The following is a 15,929-nucleotide window of genomic DNA, read 5'->3' on the forward strand; positions in this document are numbered from 1 at the left end:
ATACACCCTCAATGTATCTCCTACTCTGTATGGGTGTGAAGTTATTTACTTTCTTTTGTATGTACAGGAGATATGGGAATAACTTACACTACAGTGTAATACATCCACATTTGGAAATCATCAGGATCACATTTCATGTAAAGATTTAACATACAAGTTTCAACAACTTTATTGTTAACTCAAAAATGAAATATAATAATAATAATAATAATAATATAATAATAATAATAATAATAATAATAATAATAATAATAATGAATGACACTTTTATCACCAACCATACAAACTATGAGGTTACATTCGGTAAAATCATCATATTAATGATTTGTTGAAGTGAATGCAACATCTGTAACAAATAGAGCAGGTTGTGTCATAATTGCAAAGTCTGGTGATAATTTTAATAGATATTATGTAACACTTGAGAAATATTAAAAAAAGACAATACAGGAATATTGAAGAAGACGAAGACACCAACTCACTTGTTGAGACTAGTTTCACATCATGAGTTTTTTCTATGAAAATTTTATGATAATTCCGGAAAGTTTACCTTTTGGAATGGTTAACATGTAACATTATTTCATTTGTGGTCAGTACACACAGTGCATACTCCAGTCACCAAAATGAGTGATTGCAGATGACAGTCAAGGAAAGTTTGAACAAATATTGTATTTGATTACAGTTCTCTGCCTTCTAGCAGTTAACCTGCTAACCAAATTCTACCAGTATCAACATAATATTGTATCACAAATGAACTGAATTATTCCACTTGTCATATTCTTAGACTGGAGAGCATATTCTGTAGTGACCAAGTATATTTTATATAAAGTTTTTAATTTTTAACTAAAAACAAAAATACATAATTCTTAAAGTAATTTTTATATAATATTCTACTTCAAAGAGAACACACAAATATACAAACTATATTTACAGACTTAGCAATGCACAACACAACTTGTTTACGAAGTTACAACACTGGGTTGATGTGACTGCTCTTACAATGGAACGTAGAGACAGAATACATTTTATTCTAATAGTGTATTTGATGTTTGTTCAGTGCAACTGAAATAAATGAAAAGTCTGAAGGAATTTCTGGATTGCGCCTATGTAAATTAAAAGGTTGTCTATTAAAATTAAAACTAAGAGTCAATAGAGTTTACAACAGTACCATTCGGGGTGGGGGGGGGGGGCTACAAAGATGCTCACTAGCACTTCGAACCCAATGTAGAGCCCTTCTTTATTCTTCTCCCCAGAGAAACCATACTTACAGTGACTTGTGCATGAAGATAATTCCACTCCATACTCTAAATAAGTACATATAAATATTTCAGTTGCAAAGTACTCATCCTTAGGGTTCAATAAATATTAATACTTGAGATATTAAAAGAAACATCGCTTGTCTTCGAACATTCAGTACTAACACAGTGTTCCTGCCATTCCACTGAAAAGTATAAGAATTACTTTTGAGTGGAATGAGGATTCCATGAGCTTTATGGTGGTAATAGGACTTGTCCCCATAAAGCATTTGGTGCCCATTCTAACAGATAACATTTAGAAACAGAACGAAGACACAATATCGTTAGAGGCGAACCTGCTAATGTAACGAAATGATGGCGAATTCTTTGGGCTCTCCTCTTAATTGTTCAGGTTATTACAAATGATTGATGATGAGTGATGACAGTTTAGAATGCGTATGTTAAATGAGATGAAATAAATGTCGGGATTTGTTTGATGTTAAAAAAAAATTAACCTGAAAAGGCACTGACTTGACAAATATTTTGTGTCGTCCAGTTTTTCTCGGGAAATATTGTTGCTCTGTCTTCTGTAATCACTCTTTTCAAAAGAGCATTTGAATTTTTTTGACAGACAGAGTTGGGAAAGAGCATCAGATGAACATCATTTGATTGTGTCAAGAACTACATACCTATCGCAGTATCAAATACATGCCAAAACATCTTGGCATGTTAAAGAAGTATAGTTACGAAGTACATAAACAATTCTTCACTCCAGTTTGAAGATCTTAAAAAACTAACATAGTACCTAATAGATGCCAAGAAATTTTGGGTACACTTTACTGCAAATAGACATATGGAATATGTCGAAACTTTAATCCATAACACGGCCCTTGTGCTCTTGTACTTAACATGACTTATTATCAGTGTAAGCTAATCGGGGGCAAGAAGTCGCCACATCTGGGGAAATTATGTGGCACAGGTGGCAGGTCTGCATGAGTTCCAACGTGAATGACGGTGTTCATGCCTATGACGATGTGGAACAGGAAGTGACAGTGGAACAACCAGTATCCTGGAAAGCAAGAACAGATTAGTTCAAATGATAAGGAAGAGGCAACATGAAGTGTTTCGTGTTTTGTTCAAAATTCCTTCCTCACCCATGAACTGGGTACTCATTCCTCCATATCGGAATCAACAATTCCCAGTGAAGTTTTCGAGAGAGCTCAAACTACTCGTAAATTCATCTTATCTAACTCCTTCATGGACCGGAGTCCTTCCTGAGAAGCTGCATGTCAGTCGGCTTGTTCAGAAATTCCTTTTTAAATATTATACCCAAAGGCTCATTTTATATATAATTTGCGGTTTTAACAATAGTGGTAGGGGCATGCTGTAGCGTAATTGGTTGAGGCACCGTCGCGAGATCGAATCCCTGGACATTTTCAGTTTACCTAATCCTTCCAACCGCACTGTGACTCTGGGATCGACTCAGCCTCTAACAGAAATGAGTACTAGGAATATGCCGGGGGGCAAAGGGCGGCCAGAGCGTAAGGCTGACAACCTCACCCCCATCTGTGAGCCGATTGGCTAGAAAATGTGGGAGCCTCAAGATCTCACAACCCCAGGGAAACCTTTAATTACTTTTTCACAATAGTGGTTATGAAGAATTCCGTCCATCTGGGACATAATTCCGTGTTGTTCATTTAAAACCAACCTACCTTATGGAATAATATGTCGCCTCCATATTCAGTGTTGAAGGATAAGACAAGCAAGGAACCAACTTGAAGTAGTTTCTTTCTGCCAGGTTCATACCGATTTTTTGCTTGGTTTACTATTCAACCTTGAAGATGGAGGCGGCAAGTTCCTCTGAAATTGTCGTTGACTTTCAATGGACTACTCGACGTTACAGCCCAGAAGATAGAACTCCTCTTTTATTTAATGTTCACTAGTACCTGTCATTGGCCCCTATCCTAAGCCAAGTGAATCCAGTCCTCACCTTCATATTATTCTTTTGAGATCAATTTTAATACGACCCTTAGATATGGTCCTAGGACTCCGAAGTGGTCTAATCGTCTTTAATTTGACAAATGTAAAAATATTTAGTGAATAGTACAGACTATAAATCCTCTGGTTTTAACTTTAGTACCAGTGACAGATTCTCTGGGAATTTAGTGGTGCGGGTTAAACCACATAGGTTATGTGCTGTCAGACGACAAGGGTTAATGTGAGTGAAGAATAGGAAAGCATGTAGAAGTAAACAGCTATCAGCTACTTCATGGTACTGTCCCTACATTTCCCTCGATTTTTAAAGGAAAAACAAGAAATCTTAAAGAAGACAGTCGATCTACACTAAAAGTTTCGAACCCAGGGCTTGCAGAATACGACGTAGTAGATTCAGACCACCATATGATAAGGCTATATTAAATAATATTTGTGGAAATGTTGGTATGTTATAGTTTTATGATGAAGAATTCCGTAAAAATAACCGTAAAAACGGCAAATGACAGAAATCTAGCCATAAAATTCTTACTCGATAATTTTGGAATAATTCAAATTATTTACATACATACCACACAGATCCTACGAAATAGCTTTCTTTTCTTTGTTTCCGGAAGTAAATTTATTAGTAGTGGCTCGAGATTTCATAACGTTCATATATTTACGTGACATTTGTTTCATGTAGAACGAGGGCAAGCTGAGAATTATATGCTGCGTGCACTCTGGTGGCAAGAAGTTGAAGCATCTCCGCACTTACCAGGGTTATCAGCGCGGAATCGGAAGACGACATAGCCATTGTTGGGGACAGCGATCGTGTCCTTTCCGGGAGGTAGATTGAACTCTCTGTTGAGGAGACCTCTCCTGTCCAGATCCAGGGCATGCTTCAAGTTAATCTTCTTCACATTCCTGTCTGGGGACCGTCCCATACCGATAACATTGAAAGCGTACCCGTGCAGATGGAAGGGATGACTCAGGTTTGGCTGCTGAACTGCAAGACAGTTTCACAGTATGGTTCACAATTGCTACACTCACATTAATTTTATCGTTTTTGTTTTTATATAAAGTTGGTCAAGAATTTCTGTTAAATGGTCGCCTCTGTGGTCTAGTGGTCAGACTTCCCACCTACAGATCCAGAGGTCCCGGGTTCGATTCCCGGCGGTACCAGATTTTCTGAGGAGTAGTGGGTCTGGAACGGGGTTCACTCAGCCTCGTGAGGATAACTGAGGAGCCATTTCAAGGAAATAGCGGCTCCGGTCTAGAAAACCGAGATTAACGATCGTGGGGATCCGTTGTGCTGACCACGTGACACCCTCTATCCACAAAATTGAGTACTAACTTGGCCGATAAGCGACGGTCGCTCGGTTGGTATAGTTCGCTTGCGGACTACAGGCCACAGACTTTGTATTTCTGTTAAAGCACAGACTATGTACCTTAAATTCGACAGATACAACTTCTAAGATTCGCACCAATGCTACGTTCTATTTGTTAACCTATAAGGAATAGTTCCGACGTAATAATAGATATTTGTGTAATTAATGTATAACATTTCATAAATTTGGCTCCAGTATTTTGTTTGTGATTACTGCCAAACTGAGAGCCAAATGAAGACATTTTAAAATTCTACACTTGCTTTTCACTTAACAAAAAGGCTGCTTTGAAGAGGTTGCAAACTTTTCGCAGGTCTATGGGAATACTCTTACTCTTCAAGACAGTATGACTAAACACATAAACACATAAACACACACACATACCCAGCAGGCCCAGCAGTATAACACACGCAGTCACAGGAGCAAGACACAACATAAAACACAATACACACGAGATAATAGAAAGAGTGCTCTTACAGAAGAGATTAGAGGTGACTCGAGAAGTGAGATACGACGTAGGAAAAATCCTGAACAATTTTAATATTTTTAATATTGATCAGTATATATGATAAATATATATTTTAATTATTTTAATATGAAGACAAGGCATGCAGTGAACTAGTTTGACGTTAATCGAATAAGCACCTGAAGATGGCACTTTTGTGCCGAAACATGTAGTGCGGGAGAAAGGAGTGAGTTAGATATATGTATGCACTAAAAAACGGTGAAATAAATCATGGTCATAAACGCAGTTTCATCTTCGTGGCACGTTGCGGTTCATCCTTGCAGATCGCCGTGGAACATCCAGTGTTTTGGCATTCGACAACAGAAGTTTCATGGGAGTTTCCAAGTTGTATTAAACTACCTCATTTCGTCGATGCTGCAGGCTTGAGTTACTTACAGAATTCGTTAAAGAGATCGCAAAATTAAAGAGAAGTAACGTTTAAATTTGTAATTTCTCTTATAAAAAGATAAAACAGTTCCGTCCAGTGTGACTGGTGAAGATTTTTCTAATTTCAATTCTTCATGCCCTTGCATGTTTCGGTCATTAGAGACCATCAGCAGAGGGACTTCAATGCAGTTTGGAAACTGCTATTACAGTTGATGTTCTGAGCGTTAATATATACATACAATGTTGACAATATACAAATGGATACAAAATCCAAAGTTTTTACAACAGCGGCTGTCTTGATATATTAATTTTTTTGTTAGTTAAATTGGAATTTATAAACCAAATAGTTTTGTGTCCTCTTTCTTATTACTTCCTTTGACGGGGGCCGAACGTGCGCCGCCTGTCGTTCTTGAGAAGATTCTTTGATGTCGTCCTGTAGTTGTTCGTGGCATGCATGAAGAATTGAAATAAGAAAAATCTTCATCAGTCACACTGGACGGAAATGTTTTATCTTTTTATAATATTGTTAGTGTGACGAACCAGAGTGAAACAAATCAAAACATCTACATGGTGCCACATCCCGGAAGACTGCTTTCTTCAAATCCAATTTAATTTTTCTGTTGAGTTGCATGACTTCTAGGTTCTTAGTGACAGGCTCCTATAATTGCTTTAACTTTCCATCACTTAATTCGACATAACTTGCTTTTTAACTCCAAATTTTCCTATGTAATCTGTTTACTACCCAAGGCATAAGGATTATATTAATTTAATGCCGTTTTGCAGTGTATTTTTTATTTTATTTTGTATGCAGACACATGAATAACTTACCTTCGTCAACTAAGACGACCTCCACAACGGCGTTAAGCGGGATGTCCACCTTGTGTGTACACATGCAGTTGGCGCCACAGTCTGGAGGTCTGTTGTCGCCATTACAGAATTGTTCCGGAGGGATGTCGTCGATCTGAGAGAGGGGCGGAGCCGGAGGGAAAACGAAGGAAATCTCATCGACAAGACTGATCACGTGATCACCGGTGGGGGCAACTGTCAACAAAATAAATCCTATATTGTTAGCACCCTGGATCTTGAACATTACGAGGGTAGTTTCCTCCATTTCAAATACAGGGTTTGTATAATAGAATTTAATCTTTTTTAATATTATTTATGTAGTGAGAGACAAAAACATAGAAAAAGACATTAAAACATCACTCTACGTTTGTTAATTCTTGGCTCATTATATCTTCAAGCGTGCCGTTTCTATTTCAGGATATATCCACGTTCCATGCTCACAATTTATCTCTCTAACTTCTGTCTTCATGGCATAGTGACGTCATATTTTCTGTCTCTGTATACCTTCCTCATCTCTCGCAATTTAGTCACGTGCCTCGTACATCATAAGCTCCTGCGTTCCCCTGTTATGAGAGCGCTGGGTGACTGGTATATAGCACAGTGTTCCTAATTACGTAATGTCCTAACAAGGCGAACCTAAGCCCTTATGTTTTATATTATCTCACTTTCATTAGTTTTTTCTTAATCATTTAAGGTAATCTCCTTCCTATACATAAGTTTCTACCTGTTTAACACCAAAACTATCCGCATTTTCCCCACAGACTGTATTTATGTGTTGGTATGGACTTCATAATGAACTTCTATAATTTTCCTGAACAACCTTAAGTAACTCGTTTTTATAATGGGTACAGTTGTGAGGCATGTGCGACGTCTTGAAATATTAGAAGTTAGTGTTTCAGTCAGCTGACAATTGGTTTTATACATTGTCACATGTGGGTGTGTGTGACTGTTAGACGAGGTTGGATTGGATGATTGGATTTATTGACACTTTATGCACACCACTCGGATCTATAGGCAATTACAGCGCTGTCGCTGATCTGCACATTTTACAGTTCAGCCTTACACACACTAAGGCTCTCAGGCTTCACTAGTCCTATCCTGGCAACGGATTTGAACACAGTAATCATATCAGTCACACTGAATCAACACTCCAAATATCACTGTACTACAGCACACATAAAGACTTTTCTCCACTTCCGGACTTTCAACTCTTAACTGAACCCTATTGATTCCTTCATCATCTGTCAAGTATCGTTGTCATCTATTCTCAGTCATCTTCGACTGCCGTCTCTAGACTCTCTCAATTCTAGTACTCAGCTGCCTGAGATCCTCGTTTTATAGCCTCAGTGCGGCCCCAAAAGAAAATATCGTTTCTTAATAATTTCCTTGTTGTTATAGATGTGTGTTTACCTCACCGTCGCATTGAAACGGTAGATCTTCTATTGTTGCTAGCGTCTTCATTTCCGCGGGAAACTGTTATCCGAGTCTTTGTTTTGCAAAGAACGTCTTCTCTGGCTCCACTATTCCGGCTTTTAGGCGTCAAGTCACAATCACATGTCACAGTGGCCAGAAGTTACTAGTGAATAACTCCTCAGATATGTCTGTTAAGTTAATGGGCTCGGTTCGACTGTTGCCTTTTTTAGTGCTTAACCATGTTGTCTTAGTTGGAAATTTTTCTGTAATATCCAGGTCACAAACCATGTGATAAAATTAGGTGTAAAGTCATTGAATATTCTTTCTGTAGATCTTAACTACGGTATTTTGAAAACGAAATCGTTTGTTATGTGGCAGACAATTGTTGGTTGCTACATTTCGTGCAACAATAAAATATGTCTATTTTGTAAAATCACTATCGAGAAAATATACATTTTACAGTTGGTTCCCTAATGCAGATGCTTTTGTCTTCCTGAAGATATAATAAATACAGTTTCATTTGGGGATATAATATTTAGAGATTACTACAATTTAATCAAAATCTTTTTGCCACCTTCAAGAAAATCGCCGCTGTATTTTGGGGTACATTTGATGGGGCCCTTATTTTGGAGCTGGAATATTCAGACTTACCGGGTACAAACTTTTGGCGCATAAACTCTTGAATTCCGAATGTGAACAAAATTTGTCCAAGAGCTAGCGAGGCTAACATACATACATAACATACGTAACATTCATATTTTATAACATACATATATACATACATAGTATATACATATATACATTCATAACCTAACATAACATACATAATATTTATAGCATACATATATACATACTTATATACGTACAGGCAGACAGCATGCCAAAATTTCTATTCGCATTCAGGAGGCTTGAAAACGGGTACATCCGTCAAGTTCTCAAGACATATTTTTTCAGGATTACAATAATTTCTCATATATTACGTTAGAAACTTGGCCCTGCTTGTCTGTCCCTGTCCAGATGTTTATCAAAATACAACCGCTTCTCTGAAAATTCTTTCGTTTTCATGATCATCCCACCATTCCACACTGTGTATACCATAATAAATTTGAGAAGTACCCCAGGAATTTCCGTTGTCTCTTACTAGCAATTCGGAAGCTCAGCGGTGATTGTGTTGCTCATCAATAAAGCCAAGTCACGAACATTTCAGTCGATGTAACAGATTTGCTTGACCAGCAATATTACCCGAACAAAGAGACATATGAATGAGAACCAAAGCACCGATTTAGGCTGGAAATAAGAGAAAGGCCATACCCAAGAATCGGTTGTATGAATGCGGCTGGAAAAGTTCCTCCGGTCTGTAGAACAGGAAGCGGAAAGGGAGGAAAATCTTGACGTCGGGACGCTCCTGGAGTAGACCCTCGTCAATGTGCCTAGCGTTCTTCAGCTGGTTGATGCATATGGCGTCGGTTCTTCTTCTGTTGCATACAGCATCCAGCGGGTTCAGAACCTTAAAAATAAAGAAGTCGTTGACAGTTGCCACAATGCTTAAGACACAAGACAATGGAGGCGTATAAAATAAATTCCTTACCCAGAGAAAACCAAAAGTAGTGAAACAGATTTCTGTATTTCAGTCTTTAAAATATTTAGGTAGGAGGCGACAAGATTCTCAATTAAACTGTAAGAAGCATTCCATGAATTATTCTGCTTTTAACAGTTCCTTAAATGGAATTCTTATTTGTTGTTATCTTTATATATTACTTGGATTTGTTAGAATGTCTGTTGAGACAGAATTGGCTTTAATCTTGTTATTCTGTCTGTTAGAAATAAGAATGCTCAGGACTCCTCTTTCTTCTCTTTGGTTAGCAGATGATATGGGAACTCCTGTTCCTCTATCTGCTTTGGTTTCTTATTGTACTTAAGTTAGTAAGACACTATTGCAACAGCAATAGCACCATTTATACAAATTATATTAATATATGAATAGTTTGAACTGTGCTGCATTTTCTTGGATTATATTAGTTATCTATTATTATAATGCTGCCCATCATTTTGATGACGAGTCTAAGGGCCGGGTTAGCAGATGTTGGGGCCCTTCGGCAATAAAAATGTAAGCGCTCCTCTCAGTAACAACACCTTTAGGTTTTTAAATTCATATTTCATACCATAATTGAAAATACAAAATAAATTGTCGTGGGTTTAAGAAGAAAATATCTTAATAAAACCTGTGGATTCTTCTTCTGTTTTGTGGAAGCCCCGGTTGCTTCCCCCTAAACCAAGCTATGACAAGATATGGATATGAATTTTCTTTGCGTTTTCTTCCAGAATTTAACTCCCTCACTAGCGTTTACTATTGCTTCTCTGTTTCTCTTTAAGGTATTTCTGATTTTGCTCAGCAGCTCTGTACCATCAGTATAGATGGGTGACGACGTGTTACAAAACTTCGTGGCCTGTAGTCCACAACCGAACTATACAAACCGAGGGATCGCCGCTTGTCTGCGAAGTTAGTGTCAACTTTAGCTGATAGAGGGTGTCACGTGGTCAGCGCAACGGATTCCCACGGCCGTTAATTTCGGTTTTCTACACCAGAGCCTCTATTTCCTTGAAATAGCTCCTCGAGTATCCTCACGAGGCTGAGTGGACCCACTACTTCTCAGAAAATCTGGTAGTGCCGGGAATCGAACCCAGGGCCCCTGGATCTGTAGCCGGGAACTGTGATCACTAGACCACAGAGGCGGTCGAGGACGCGTTACATTAAATTTAATCTGTCCAGATTTTCTGGGACCTTCCCAGTAGAGTATTCTGAAGCTATGACGACGGAACTTCTCTTCATTTAAGATTATTCTGAATATGAAACGAGTCTGTGTACACAGTATACAAGATTAGCGTGACCATCTTCGTAGGAATACCAGATTGGATGGGAATGTTGCACAGGTTCGCTTACCACGCCTTGAGGGAGTCCCACATCATAAGTGGGCTGCTGGCTGGAGGGCTGGTATGGGCCCCTGGCATATCTCAGCACGGCGAGCTGCATGGCCCTCTTCGCACCGCACTCCCCCAGACCGCGCACCTGGATCCAGTAAGCTCCCACCTGCTGATCGGCTGTGATAACGAAGTCATAACGTTCTCCTGCGGACCACACAGCATTTCCATCATTGGATGGGTCGTGGTTAGCCTGACGATTCTCTATAAACTACACTATTTGTTTGGTGGGCGATCTATTTCGGTGGATTTGGGAAGATGAGGAAAACCACGAAGGAGATTTACTCAGGATAGTCTCTCCCCCCGGCTGTAACCAACAGTGCACCTCACAAGTCAGAATGGTTAGCATACGAACCATCTTGCTCAGTGGTTTCGTCTTTTGAGCAAACCAATGGCGAAGAACGTTCAAGGCAAAAACTAAAGTCTCCCCCTCGGACCAAAAATCACGATGGTGTTTAATACTCGGAATTACTAGTGTTTTTGGCACTTTGTCCAAAGTCCGGTGTTCTATAATCTACAAAATACAACGTTTCGGACACTGGATCTGGGGGAAGACACCTACTCTGTTGGGTCACCTCGTAAGAGCTAACCTCAGCCACTGGATCATTGATTGAGGTCAGCTCTTTCTAAGGGACCCAACAGAGTAGGTGTCTTATCCCCTCACCTGAGGACGGAAACAGATCCAGCTTAGAGGCGTTGTGTTTTCTAGTTTCTAGAATACCGGACGATGGACAAAGTCCAAAAACCCAGTAATTTTGACTACAGAATACCATACAATTTTTGCCCTGAAAAACTTTTCAATCTTTTAGATTACACATAAAAGGGATGAAGAATGCGTACACAATGTAGTGTCTGAGGGAAGAGAGATCACTTGGAAGATCCATGCATCGATGGGGGATAAATAATACAACGAATTTTAAAAATTAGGATGTGATGACTCGAATTAATTCATCTGGTTCGGGATAATGTCCAGTGCCGGGTTCGTATGATTACGGTAACGGATCTTTAGATTAAGTAAAAGGCAGGGAATTTCATGACCAGGAGGACAAATGTCACTTCCCCACAATTATTAATTTCCATGGGGTTATTTACACGTAGGTCTTAGTGATACACTCAACTATTTATATCCTTCCTAAATTCCCTTTATACTTTATACTGACTGAGCATGTCTTCATATATTTAGTGAGTATAAAATTCGTTTCTATTGTACTGACAAGAATAAAAATTAAACTCGTCTACAGTTTTTAATGCAGGAATTCGAGTACCGGTTTTTATCACAATCGGTTCAGCGGACAGACATAAGCAATGAAGTAGGAATACATGGACAGAATATTCTACACTTACTGAGGACTGGGAATTTTGTTGGACATATTGGACTATTACTGTGTGTTGTAGTATGGACACTGACCAGAGAAAGAGATGATGGTGTTTACGTTGACGGGTTGGACAGGCTCTCCGTCTGTCGCAATGAGGGTCAGGACGTGTCCCTCCACACTGAACTGGGCTGGACACACTGTGCCAAATGAATTGATGAGACGGAATCTATACCTCTTGCCGGGGGTCATTGTGAACACTTCCAGAGGAGTGTTAGTCACAAAACCAGTGTTGGGGTCCTGGAAGGCAATAAGACACACCGCGTTACCCTTCTCTTCTAATATTACCTGATGGTTAGATATGGGTGTAGATTGGCCCTCACAGTAGGAAAAGAACAGTGATGGAGCGAGTTTGGGGACAGTGCTGGAGAGAATATAAGGACTTGGGCTGGAGAAAGGAACAGGACTATGAAAACAAAATTAGTCTGCATAGTGTGGAGTTTTCACCTAATATTACTATTGTGGCTAGGATGAGATTTGGAAAAGGGACGTAGCATTCTTGGGGAAGGAGATGACTAGGAAATTCGTCATTTGTGTAATTCATATAATCCAAATATTGCAGTGAAATCAAGAACTTTAGGAGGGAGTAAACAAGTAAGTATAGTGGGTGAGACATGAAGTGATTACAGAATTTCCTATTATGTCTTCTTGAGAAACAGCTGCGTAAACATCCAAAGGGGTGGAAGGATAAGATTAAAATGAACTCGTTTAGGATACTATCCAACAACAGGCTTTTTGCTGGCATTGCTGAACCCTCATGTTCTACCAGAATGTTAGTTTCAGTAACTACCAGAATATTAGTTGTAGCAGGTAGTATAACTTAAAGGTCCCCTGCTCAGTAAAGTGACTGGCTACAGGATGGTAACAGGTGCTTGATTCTCAACAGATGGAGAGGTTCTTCTATTTAATATCACCCAGATCTGGAGCTTTTCTAGTCTTCTGTTCAAAGGACAAAATTCCCCCTCCCCTCAAAAAACACCTGCTGGAATTTATGCCTACGTTTACCCTCTATCTTGCACGAAACCTACTATTTTTTCAGCCTTCTCAAATTTTCATAAATATGTACTATTATTTCAGATTTATTGGGCATCTATGCGTATGCAAAAGGTGTTTTGTCTAATGATTTATTTATTGTCGATTTATCGACTGCACTGCTTCAATTTTAAGAGAAGTATGAATGCTGCCTTGAAAATAAACTGGTCGTGGCTTGTTTTGAAGTAATATTCATTATTTGTCTGCAGACAATAAGTAAGCTACGAAAACCTTGACCAGTCAAGTCTACCACCAAGGACCTCCCGATTATACAGCAGGAGTGATTATCACTGCACCGCGACATTTGAGAGGCGAAGTCGATGCTGACTCTTCAGAAGATACATGGGAAATTTGCATATTTAGTCGGAATTTGGAAGGCCAATATTTCAGGAAGTATAAATATTGTTCAACGCGTTTCGTTTTTATCAAATTTATAACAGAACTGGGCTCAGGTATACAGAGACATAGCAAGACCCTTCAAAAACGTCTGTGACGCCAGAACAGTTCTGGGTTTACAGAAGTTTTGTGTAGCACTAAGTGTGATGGTATGGAATTACCATGAACTGCCCCTTGCCATTGATGAGCGCGGCGTCAGGGTCCTGGCCTGGGTTCACGGCCAGTCTGCCTGGGTACCTCTCCAGAGCATCCTCATGCATCCAGTCGCTGATTAGAATCACGTGGGTTGTCAGGTCGAAGTCGTACAGATGGCTGTTGGGGTCCTGGGATGGAGCTTGCCGCACCACAATGCTACCGTACAGTCCGTCGAGCTTCTGCAGACCTGTGAGAACATGATACATTGATATACTGTTGCCACATCATAAGTTTGTTGGGTATCATACATACGTGTATTGTCACGTGTAGGGACGTGTGTGACTCATTAGGCAGAGCATGAATTGAATGCTTGCATTTATTGACACCTTATACACAGCAATTGGCAATTACAGCTCTATCGCTATTTCCACACTGTTACAGCCTTGACAAAGGATTCATAACAGTCTCACTGTCACTTCAAATCACACATGAAGTCTTCTCTGCACAGCCTAATTCCTGTCTTGCCATTTCTTCTCTATTATTCTGCCAACTGCCAACACTGGAGGCGCTCTAAATTCCAATTCTCTGCTGCAACTGCCTTCTCTTCTCACTTATCTTCATGGAGCTCAACTCTCGACTCAATTCTAATTCTAGCTGCATAATATCCTCGTTATATAGCCTTAGGAGCAAACAAAATTAGTAATATCTGTAGGATCAAAAGTTGATAGTCTGTCAGCTAGCCGAGAAATTCCACGACTTTTATGGAACCTGAATTTTTATCACTGCCTTTGGAAGGGTCCGCCACTGTTTCATGACGCAAACCACATGAATCCAGTTACACCGTCTCAACACATTCCTTTAAGGGTCGTCTCATGTTATTTTCTTCCAAATGATGTCATCCCTTCAGGTTTCAACCAAAATTTTGTATATAGTTTGCAACCCCCATATGCATGTTTCATACCCTGCTCATCCCCATCTCTTCTATTTCGTCACCACGAGAATATATCGTTAAGCATACAGTTTACTGAGTTCCTCATCCCTCCTATTAACTCCCTCCTGGGGCTAAACATTACATGACAGTAAAATATTAATTTTTTAAAATATTTCAGAGAATTATAAAACTTGTAACTCACTCATGGAGCTGAGCCCTTCTTTGAGAAGCCTCCAATTATTCAGTTACACAAGAGCTTCCCAGCATTTTATGGAAACCGAAGGTTCATCACCGTGTTCACAAGAGCCGTCCACTAGTCCCTATCCTGAACCAAATCTATTCAAGCCATACCATCCCATCCTATCACTCTAAAATCCATTTTAATATTGTTCACCCACCTACGTCTTGGTCTTCCTAGTGATCTCTCTCCTTCTGGCTTCCCCACCAATATCCTATATGCAATCCTCTTCTCCCACATTCGTGTTACATCCTTGACTTGATCATTCTAATTATACTTGGAGCAGAGCACAAGTTATGAAGCTCCTCATTATGCAGTTTTATAAAATTTGTCTCCTACCAAAACTAAATTATTTAATTTGGAATATCTTTATTGGAACGTACCGGTGTGGGCGTGATAGAAGTGTGTACCGGCATTGCCGGCTACCCACTGGTATCTGAATGTGTTCCCTTGTTGGATAGGGCACTGCGTGACGAAGGGAACGCCGTCTGAGTACTGGGTTCCTCTCTGCCAGATACCGTGCCAATGGATGGTGACCTCCAGTCCCTCCATAGCGTTCAGAACATCGATGACCACCTTGTCGCCTTCACAAACCTACAACAAGAATATGAGTCTGTACTAATTACAAACACTAGCCCGAAATTGATAATCCTAATGACGATTCTGGATAAGTTTAATAGCAAGTTTGTGACGACCGTACATTGGTAAAAATATTATGTTTTTGGACATTATCCATCGCCCTGTCCTTATCTAAAAACCGCCGTGTTTATTTTTCAAAACACAATGTTTCGGAGACTGAATTCTGTCTCCGTCTTCATGTAAGACCTACTCAGTTTGGCTCAATCGATAGAGCTAGTCCCTATCTCCGAAACGTCGTGTTTTGAAAAATAAACAGGACGGTTTTTAGATAAAGACAAGACGATAGATAATGTCCAAAACATAATATTTTTACTAATATTTGCAGTAATTTTGTTGTTTTTATTTTCGTAATGAAGTTACAACGGACTAATTCATTCAGGTGGACAAACTACAGAGTGATTTATTTAAACAGTTGGTAGATAAATGTGACATGATTTCTACATGGGAGATTTCCTTAAACTTGT

The 15,929-nt window shown here is 39.4% G+C and overlaps 1 protein-coding gene across 1 annotated transcript; it reads right to left on the reverse strand.

Annotated features, from left to right (window-relative positions):
* Positions 1–265: 265 nt before the first annotated feature.
* LOC111864458 (laccase) lies at positions 266–15,416 on the reverse strand. Its single transcript, XM_023851714.2, has 8 exons — positions 15,210–15,416; positions 13,684–13,904; positions 12,130–12,334; positions 10,684–10,868; positions 9,054–9,249; positions 6,312–6,524; positions 3,982–4,212; positions 266–2,301 (listed from the first exon to the last, which is right to left on the reverse strand). The coding sequence occupies exons 1-8, from the start codon at positions 15,376–15,378 to the stop codon at positions 2,153–2,155; spliced, it is 1,569 nt and encodes a 522-aa protein (XP_023707482.1). The 5' UTR covers positions 15,379–15,416; the 3' UTR covers positions 266–2,152.
* Positions 15,417–15,929: the final 513 nt, after the last annotated feature.

This window comes from Cryptotermes secundus, unplaced genomic scaffold, assembly GCF_002891405.2.
Source record: "Cryptotermes secundus unplaced genomic scaffold, Csec_1.0 scaffold621, whole genome shotgun sequence".
Classification (NCBI taxonomy): domain Eukaryota; kingdom Metazoa; phylum Arthropoda; class Insecta; order Blattodea; family Kalotermitidae; genus Cryptotermes; species Cryptotermes secundus.

Bases quoted from the DNA above. Each gene is read 5' to 3' on its own strand.
- LOC111864458 (XM_023851714.2), bottom strand. From the start codon at position 15,378: ATGGAGGGACTGGAGGTCACCATCCATTGGCACGGTATCTGGCAGAGA. The intron at 13,905-15,209 runs GTACGTTCCAAT...ATGTTCTCACAG, and splicing joins CTTCTATCACGCCCACACCG to GTCTGCAGAAGCTCGACGGA. The intron at 10,869-12,129 runs GTCAGTGTCCAT...TGTGGTCCGCAG, and splicing joins CACCATCATCTCTTTCTCTG to GAGAACGTTATGACTTCGTT.